This window comes from Eurytemora carolleeae, unplaced genomic scaffold (genome assembly GCF_000591075.1).
Source record: "Eurytemora carolleeae unplaced genomic scaffold, Eaff_2.0 scaffold841, whole genome shotgun sequence".
In the NCBI taxonomy this organism is placed as follows: domain Eukaryota; kingdom Metazoa; phylum Arthropoda; class Copepoda; order Calanoida; family Temoridae; genus Eurytemora; species Eurytemora carolleeae.
This window is the reverse complement of record NW_019396734.1, coordinates 28,741-39,003: the sequence shown is the minus strand read 5'-3', so window position 1 is coordinate 39,003 and position 10,263 is coordinate 28,741. Positions and strand designations below refer to the sequence as shown.

General features: G+C 33.8%; 1 protein-coding gene across 1 annotated transcript; it reads left to right on the top strand.

The window, feature by feature from the left end:
- The first annotated feature begins 615 nt into the window (after positions 1–615).
- On the top strand, positions 616–2,150 carry LOC111707931 (uncharacterized). Its single transcript, XM_023481119.1, has 2 exons — positions 616–653; positions 901–2,150. The coding sequence occupies exon 2, from the start codon at positions 1,198–1,200 to the stop codon at positions 1,933–1,935; it is 738 nt and encodes a 245-aa protein (XP_023336887.1). The 5' UTR covers positions 616–653; positions 901–1,197; the 3' UTR covers positions 1,936–2,150.
- The last annotated feature ends 8,113 nt before the right edge of the window (positions 2,151–10,263 follow it).

Sequence of the window (10,263 nt, the reverse complement as noted above, 5' to 3'; positions counted from 1 at the left end):
ATAAATAAAAAAACTTTTTAGATCATTTTTTTAAATTTGATCATTCATAAACCTTCCCTCGGGTCACGCAAGTGCCAAAAAAGATGTGGGCCCGATTCAGCCGTTTTGACGTTTATTGGATACAAAAAAAAATCAAAACAAGCAAAGTATATCATATAGATACGGAATCCTCTTTCTGTCTAGATGTTTTTTACCTAAAACCTTAGCTGAACAACCATTCAGTGATAACCAAAAAACAATGGAATAAGATATTTGATGCTATTACAAAGCAAATAAGTTCACTAGACACCTTCAAATAAATCATTAATTTAGTGAGATGGGTCAGTTTACACTTCTTAGTTAATGTGTCTCACGCTCATTGGACTTTTAAAAGTGATAACTTGGTTATACAGGGTGTTCCACGAAACAAGACAGTTGGTGAATAGTTTAAAATGTCTTCTTCCTGATTTGATGAGTTGTTTGATACAGGGTGTCCCTCGAAACATGATAGTTGGTGAATAGTTTAGAATGTCTTCTTCCATAAAGTTTACGATCCATATATACATTAGAGAATGAAGATGGGTATAAAATATGGTAAAGTCAGAGGTAGGGTCAGTTGAGTTTGAGCAGTACTAGTGTTAACACCTGTAGGCTCATAGCAATTTGCAGTGCAGGTATGTTAATACTTTTTAGTTAGAAATTCAAATTATCAGGAAGTGTTTTTCTTTCATTAAACACATGATTGATGTCAAATTAATTTAATATTTTGTTTTTATTTTAAAATTTATTTTTTAAATATTTAATTAACACAAATCTTATATTTTAAAACAATGTTTTAATTGTTTCAAAAAATATATTGAAACCTGTTAGTTCTCTATAAAAAAAATAAAGGCTAACCTCTTTTAAATATCTTTCATTTAGATCCTGTTTTTGTTGTCTGTTGGAGGTTCTGAGGCTGCCCGTCAGCTTAGAGGACAAGTCAATGCTGAGCGTGGTCAACGATCCCTCCTTAACACATTCCCTTTCAATGCTCAAGGAGCTGATGCACACGCACATGATCATCATGCACATGTAGAGACACCTGCCCGTCTTATCCCATCTCAGAGTATTGCTCCTCGTGGTGATCGTCAAGGAGCTGCTGATACTGATGTTAGCTTCCCTGCTGTTGCTGCTTCAAGTCCTGGAGCTGATGGCAAAAGATGTATTGACAAGGTCGAGATGGTTGAGGAGACTGAATATGATGAAGTTGTCCAGTGTGACCATTCCTACGACAGAAGGTGTCACACCACCTATGTCACCAACTACGAGTCCCAGCAGGAGGAGGAGTGCGAGGAAAACTTCAGAAAGAACTGTTTCATCAACTACGAGAAGATTGCCTTCAATGAGACTGTTCAAGTATGCAGAACTCCACTGGTGAAGGACTGTGATGTCCAGGGACCTGAAATCTGCAGAACTGAGTATGAATCAGAGTGCTGGACCAAGCAGGAAGTTCATGATGTTGAAGATGATGTTGTTGAGTGTGAAACCATCCAGGATGAGAAGTGTGCTGATGAAACCTCTGGATACACCACTCTCACCAAGTGCTCCAAGTGGCCTAGAGAAGAATGCAAGGTTACTAAGAAGGCAGTGCAGAAGTATACCCCTATCACTGGATGTACCAAGGAGCCTAGGGAGTTGTGTGCCCCTGCAGGATGTGGGTTCAAGGAGGGAGCTGAGGAATGCTTTGACAAAACACAGACTGTTGTCCAGGATGCTCCCAAGGAAGAATGCTCCCTAGAACCCCAGAGAACCTGTGCTCATGTCACCAAGCTGGTTCCCAAGTTGGAACCCACTGAGGAGTGTGTTGATGTACCTAAAGAGGTGTGCACAAGAGCAAGAACCAACCCCAGGAAGGTGAAGAAGCCCGTTGTCAAGAAGTGGTGTTACACTCCTTCCGCTGAATCTGGTCTTGCTTAAACATAACAACTAATGATAACATCCTTGTGATCACTGAAGTTTCAACTGGTTTCCCCTTTAAGTGGCATTATTACACTAGTCCATTCGTTGAACGGTTTTCATAAAAATTATGAAACTCCTATTAGAAAAAACTTGTATAAAATATTTGTTTTTATTTTAGCCTTAAAAACTAAATATATTTTACAGTTTGAAATAAAACACTGCCAACATGATAAATCACAATATATTCAAATCCTGTTTAACACTATTTTATTTTCATCATTTAATTCTTGAATTCTTAGAGAAAAGGTAAAAATAATCTTTCTGGTTCAATTGGAAAAAATACTGTTTTTACTTTTATGCACTAAGCTTGGTTATAGGCTAGAAATATGAATTTCTCAGAAAACAGATAAATCTTCTCTGAATCAAACAATATTTTGTAAAATTTAGAATTATTAGAACATGGTGAAAAATTAAAAATAATAGTTTTTGCCTGCAATAGACTAATTAAATTTCAGATAGATGTAAAATGGTTTCCATCCAGTTTTGTCTTTAAACATTTAAAGACTTTTGAAAAAAATCAATTATCAGAAATTAGTATTAATCATTATTTGGTCATCATAAGTCATGGTAAGGCATAAATCAGTTACAATTTAATATTAGAGTTTACTCGTGAAAGGATAAAATTGGTTTTCTGTAGTATCTGGCATCAATAGGACTGGGCACATTAGTGATTTTTAAAGGCTGTTTAATTTAAATTTTTATGGTAACCCCAGCTCCTTTCTGAATTGTTCCATTCCGAAACTGCTTGCTCTGTTCATGAATTATCAACTTTTCTTGATTTAGACCATTGACAATAGATTACATCTATCTTTCTATCTCTCACATTATCCAATTAGAGATATGAATCCTTCAATCGGCGCTATCAGTAAATGGAAATATTTACTTCTTCTGAAACTATATTGATTGTTACAGATGGTCGATGAATGTTGTGTGAAGACGTGTTTAAAATCTAGTATTAGATTTTATAAAAAAGATCTTCGCTCATATATATTTGTAAATATGAATATTTGAATAGGCTGAAATTTCTTGAGGGAACCCGTGGGTGCCCAGGAGTAACTAGGGCTGGGTACTTTCCGAATTTTTTTGAATCGTTCCTTTCCGTTCTAGAACAAGGGCCTTCAGCTAAATCGTTCCGTTCTTGTTCCTTTTTATCGTTCCGTTCTCGTTCCATTCCGTCCCCTTCCCGTTCCATTCTGTTCTTGGCGTTCTTATTTAAAGAACGGTTCCATCCCTCTCGTTCCGTTCTTAGTCAAAGAACGTTTCCATCCCTCGTTGTTTTTAGTTAAGAACAATTCCATCCAAGACAAAAGTTTTATAGAGAAGAGTTGGTTAAAAAGTAAAAAAAATATGATTTTAAAATAAAAAGTTCCTCGCTGTAAATATAATTTAAATTATATATTTTGAATTTAGGGTTAAAATCATAAGCTTAGATAATTTATAATTTTGTGAGAGCGGGGGGAGGTGGGGGGTGGGTTCAGGTGATCAAATCAAAAAAATCTTTTATTTACTTTAAGAACACATTCCTGATTTTAAATGCGTTTCCAACTTAGAACATGTTAACGATTTTAACCGTTCTTTTCAAGCAATTCCCGTTCTGTTCTGTTCCGTTCTTTAACTAATCGTTCCAATATTTTTAAGAATGCGTTCTAAGCGTTCGGTTTTTTCGAAACGATGGGATCGTTCTTGATCGTTCTGTTCGTTCTCGGGAAAGAACGATTGTTCCACCAGGAACGCGCCCAGCCCTATAGGAGTAACATAGGCAAAAAAATCGGGCACTTCAGCTATTATGTTATAATCTTGGCCTTATATATATGATATGATTATTTGTTTCTTTTAACAATTGGCTCTAAGTTTATTTCTTTATATGATAGTTCAGAGTTGAATTTAATAAATTTGAGCTGGGTCTCGAATCCGCCAAAAAACGGTTTCAATTGAACGCCAGCTAAAATCTTAAAACATTAAATACAATTTTAATTGGAACAAACCATATTTGAACCGCGACTCAAATTCTTTGAATTCAAGAACCAAGTGGATGGTGTGTTAAGAATATTTGATATTGCTGGCTGCACAAATAAACTATTCAAAACTAATGTTAAATAATCAAACAGTGTGAAGGATTTAAATATGAAAAACAATCTTATTAGGCAAAATTGAATTAAAAAAGTCCCGGGAAAAAATTAATGAAAACAAAGGATATTTACAACCATGGAAAAAAAGACTTGATATTAAAAACACCTGTGTGTATATTCAATATGCAGATGCATAGAACAAAAGTCCGTTTTATGAAGACTTAACCTCGCTTTCCCAAGATAGGACTTTTTTACTTTTAAAGACTTTAATTTCTGTGACCTTATTTCCTAGACTTTATTGGCAGCCCATATATTTTTTAGAAAAAAGTCTCGGGAATCTATTTTTATATCCAGAGAGGTTTTGTCCTAAGACTTCAGAAAATTGGGAGTTTTTTATTTCCAGGTTTTTTTCCAGAAACATTTTTCCTCGTGATTTCTTTGCATAGATTCGGAAGATACACCCTAAAGTCTAAACCCCCCTTTTGTTCAAATAAATAGTGTAAGGTGTACAGAACGGCAGTTTATGGAGAGAAAGACATAGATGTTTATTTTCTCCCAGAAATTGTAGCGTTCCTTTTTTATTAACAATTTTATATCCGGGTTCCTGGTTAATCTTCCTTGTTTACCTTTATTCCCACTTTCAACATTACCATTGCAGTACGCTACAATAGTACATATTTGCTTATTTTGAATAAGTGTCTGAGAATGCATATGTACACAATGTACAACATTTTTTGATCTACACTTGAATTTCGATCAAGTGGGTTTCGATCATCCATGGCAAGGTTATAATGCAAGGAAAGTTAATTGCAGCTGCGTATACTCTGCGTACATATTGAAACAAGTTCTCTCTGGGCGGAATTTGTAAACAAGAACCGTTGCATCAGTGTTCGTATAGTATCCGAGGAGGATAAAAGCATTGAATTTCGAAAATTTTGATAATTCACATAATAGTTTTCTGGCCAGAATATTTCATTGATTTTTTTTATGTGAAAGATGGCGCTCATGTCAGGCTGTAACATCCGTCTAGTGTTTGCATTACTGCCTAGAGACAGTACACCTCTGAAATAACTTTCCTTGCATTATAACCTTTATCCATGGTATTCATCTGCTTGTGCGAGGGAGGGAACCTTGGATGCCATGAGCCTCCGCCAAGCAGACACAAGCCTCCCAGATTTTCTAGGCAGATTTATATACTTAAGTCAACATTAGTAAAATTTTCATGCAATAATATAATTTGTTAAAAGTTTACAATAAACTACTCATTATTCAAGCTAAATTATAATTGATAACATTGTTCTGCGCCTACCTTGACTGTAGGGTTTAAATAGCTGAGTGTTTCATGCGCTAAAAATAAGGAACCTGTCTGCAAAGCAGTGCGACTGGCTTTCAGATGCCAGACCAGTGCCATTTCTTTTCCCTTTATTCTTGCTCCCTGGCTATACAGCATAGCTTCCTAATAACTCTTGGTTTTTACATGTAACATCCATAATGGCACAAGAATTTTACTTAAGATTAATGTTATTTATTGATTGTCATGATTTGTAACTCATAATCAATTGACTAATAAAGTGGTTTATAAGATTTTATGTTCTACAATAAAACATTTCTTAGCTGTGGAGGCTGTCAGGAAATTAATTTCTTGATTAAACTTTTTTATTTTGTTTTAATCTTTGATTTAAGCAAAACCTTTTTTGAAAAGTTTTTTAGATTCAGATTATTTGTCAATGTCAAATTTTTTATTATCTTAATCTGATTAAAATTTCAAAAAAAGATATTGCTTAAATCAAAGAATATGAAATATCAAATAAAATTACTTCCAAAATTTTTTCTCTAAATGTTTTCCTTTTTGCGCAAAAAAATGTTTAAAGCTTAACTATACTTAAAATTATAAGTCACTATTTATATTAATTGATTAATATTTCTGATATTTGATAAACTTTGTATGAAATATCAACTTTGTACGCCACTATTTCGAAAAAAGTATAAAAAATCACTACTACATTTAAAAACAAAGAATATTAATGAAACTGTTCTGTAGAGCATGGAGGCTCGTTTTCTGTACAGTAGAGGTTCTTACTGCATGGCGGAGGATCGGTCTGCCTTGCAAATTTGGGAGGCTTTTTTCTGCATAGCAGAGGCTCACAGCGTCCGGGGGTTCCCTCCCTCCTTGTGCAAGCCTGTCATTTGTATCTTGTGTGGAGAACTAAAAAAATATGCTGAGCTTAGAATCAACAGATTGGATATTTTAAAAAAAAAACATGAACGTATTGGTATTTACAATTTAATGGGCATGGACATCAGTATTTAAAAATGATTATAAAGAATGCAATATGTACATTTAATGATTGAATAAAATTTAACGATAATGTAATTTGGAGAGTCATCCTTAAATATTTTTGAAAAGTTTTTCTAATTTACCAATTAAAAATTTTGATCATCCACAGCAAGAAGAAAAACCCGTAACCAGAGCTGGGCATGGTGTTACTTTTTTTAATAGTTTGTGGAAGAAATCCCATTTGGGATTGGGTTTCTAATATATAATAGTCCAGCTGGAGCGCCCGGCGTTGCCCGTGGAGAAATAAAAAAAATCTAAGTGTAGAAGAAAAAAATTTTCAACATTTTTTGTCTAAGACACTCCCAGGCTCCCAATTAGTGTCCACTAAAAATGTCAGCCCATTCGGTCCAGCCGTTTGGCCGACTATAGGCAACAAATATACGAATGTCTTGCTTTATTAAATAGATGAGTTTTATAAAAAAAAAGTTTGTGTTCAGAAGGTAAATAACAGTCATTTTTGAGACAAATATAGCCTAACATTTAACTCTATAACTTTAACTATTATGATCTGTTGGATGCACACTGACAAGTTACATGTAGGGCTGGGTGTCATTCCTAGGAACAATAGTTTGTTTTTTTCACAGGGACGAACGTAATGGCGTTTAGCTTAAGGGCTGTCGGGCGTTTCTAGGAAACAAAATTTATGTGTATTTTGTTCACAATAACCATGAGTCAGAAGCCATAAGGAGTTATGCACAATCGGTGTAGAACAGGTTCTCTCTTTGTAGAATCTTGATCTTGAAAAGACGACATCTAGCGTCAAATCAGTTTTTATAATTAATCTATGTTTGTTCCTTTTATTCCTGTGAAAAAAAAACTATTTTCCCAATGAACGACTAGCCCTACTTGTAACTAGTAACTTGTCAGTCTACATCCAACAGATCATAATAATTAAAATTATTGAGTTATATGCTAGGCTCATTTGTCGTTTTGACCTCGCTAATTTTTTTTTTATAAAACTCATCTATTAAAAAAATAGAACTCCAATCACAAATGGGATCTCATGAAATAGATTTTTTTCTTTCATGATCCTAAAGTGCAATAAAGATAAAACGATCAGTAATTATTAGGCGAAAATGTAAAAAAAAATTTTAATATTTTATCAAGCAAGTTTAAAAATGTGGTACAAGTTGTTTCTTTGTATTAACTCCAATCTTGAAGAATATGTTATTCCTGATGAGATCTCAAAAGCTTAAACCCGAGTAAACCCCAAACTCGGGCTTAGATAGAACCCAAGTCAGGATTGGTTCTGGGTCGACCAATGAAAGACTGTTTTTCAAGCTTTCTTTCTGAATTGGGGAGAAATTCCCAGGAATTTTTCCCCACAAAATTCCTCAGAATTTCTCTGGAATACTTCTCCAGAAATTCCTGAGAAATTCTTGGGACTTGGTCACCACGTTTACGGATTTTTAGGGGAATTTATTAGGAGAATTAGTTTCGAGAAATTCCTGGGAATTTCTCTGGAATTTCACCCCAAGAAAATCCTGAGAATTTCTCCTGATTAATTCTCCGGAAATTCCTGAGAAATTCTTAGGACTTGGTCACCATGTTTACGGATTTTGAGGGGAACTTAAAAAAAGTATTAGTTTCAAGAAATTCCTGGGAATTTTTCCGGAATCTCACCCCGAGAAAATTCTTAGAAATTCCCCTGAATGCTTCTCTGGAAATTCCTGAGAAATTCTTAGGACTTGGTCACCAAGTTTACGGATTTTTAGGGGAATTAAATAAGAGAATAAGTTTCGAGAAATTCCTGAGAATTTCTCTGGAATTTCTCTCAAGAAATTCCTAAGAATTTTCAAGTTCCGTTTTTCTCCAATAGGTGTCTCTGAGGTTCTCTTCTATTATGCACTGCCCTAACTAAATCTTTTTTTCTTTGCATCCTTTTTGATAAAAAATGATAATTTACTTTAGAACCATCTTTAAACAAAAAAAATTTCATTTTTTTTCATTTTTTTAATTTTTTCTTTACAATTCTGTTGTCAGAATAAACAAAATACATGACAACTTTAGTAAGATCAAAAACGACTATAACATTCTGATGGTTATACTTCTAAAAAGTTGGAGGGGCAATATATAGTTGTTTAGTTGTTCACTACTATTGGGCCTATGTCCTGGTTAGTGAATTTACTCGGAAATATGATGAGAATATTACAAGATATTCCTGAGGAACTCTTGAGAAAATCTTGGGAATAGTTCCCAGGAAATTCCCAGGAATGGGTTCTGAAGAACTTTTTGCTGGAAATTCCCAAGAATTTCCACAAATGTTGAGGACATTTTCTGCAGTATTGGTAACAAGAAATTCCCTGGAATTGGTGACAAGAAATTCCTTGGATAGTGTTATGAGAATTTCCGAGGAATGGGTTACAAGAAATTCCTCAGACCTGGTTCCTCGGAATGGGTTACGAGAAATTCCTCGGAATAGCTGTCGACATTTTCACCAGAATTTCCTGCGAATGATTCCTGGGAATTTCCGCGAATTCCCATTGTTACTCGGGTAACTTCTTAATAATGTTATAATATTTAATTGATTTTGATCTTAATTTTAATGCAATATTCTTTAGGTTTGAATGCACTTAAATATTCCCCTTGCTCAATTCTAAAATGACAACATTTATTTTACTCACACATTACACCTCTGCAAATTTTTGCATTTTAGTAATTTAAATGCGTCAAGAGATGAAGCTATGGGTATATAAAATTGTCAAAACAGATGTTAGGTCAGTTGAATGTGAGCACTGAGCAGTACTCGTACACACTTGTAGGCTCATAACATCACACTTACAATGCAATACGCAGTTCAGGTATTTTATCTTTAATAAATGTATCATTCAATGATAAACCCATGGGCTATGGTTTATCATTGATCCCTTCAGGTTTTAAATTTTCATTGGTTCAAACTTTCAAGTACAGCTGGAAAAGTTCCTTTAAAGAAATAAAGGTTTTCAAAAATTAACGGAAGAGTCCGTTAACAAACTGCAAAACCTGTTTATATTTAAATCCTTATCAAAACAAATTAGCTGTTTTTGAAAAAAATAACAGTTAAAAACTTTGACGAAAAATCTAAAAACAATTAATTTCGTTTTTTCTGATTAAAATTGCATGAAACTAGTTTTTAAATTCTTTTAAAATCTTACATATTTTGATGTTTTTATATGCTGTCTTCTGTTTTTATTAACAGTTAATGAATTTTTTTCGCCGTTAATGCTGTTAACGCCGTTGATACTGCAATATTAACAGTTAGTGAAATGTTTTCGTTAACACTGTTAACTTTGTGAAAACAGTAACATTAACAGCTAGAGCTCTTAACGGTTGTTGAAAATTTTCTGTTAAAGTGGTTAATAAATTTCAGATTGTTATGTAACCGTATTTTTTTTTAAATGGAAAATGCGGTTAATGAATAAAACTTTCTGTTTTTACTTTTAAAATTAACGCCTAACTGTAATTTGTCTTTTTTAACAGTTGGAACTAGCCGTTAACAGAACAGCTAGATAAGGTTGGAACATGCCCAGCCCTAAGAGAATAAATGACATTCCTCTGTAAAGAGCTGGATATACCATGGACCTGTTTAAAAGTTTTCAGAATACCGGGTTTAAATTAAAATTGTTGAATACAAAAAAACACCTTTTTGTAATGTGCATGCATATTTAAATCCATGTGTCATTGCAAAAATTTCATATTATAATGTTTTTATTGTTTTTAATAAGTAGTTTTTAAACATGTTGCACCGGCAAATGCAAGAATTACAAATCAGCATGGTTAAAAATATTTCCTTGCGATTTACTGAATAACGTTACAGGTGTCATATTGCCCTTATAATTTTTTTAATTTGTCTAATCATTGATCTGCAATAGGTTCTGTTATTTTTGGTTGTAGGAGGCT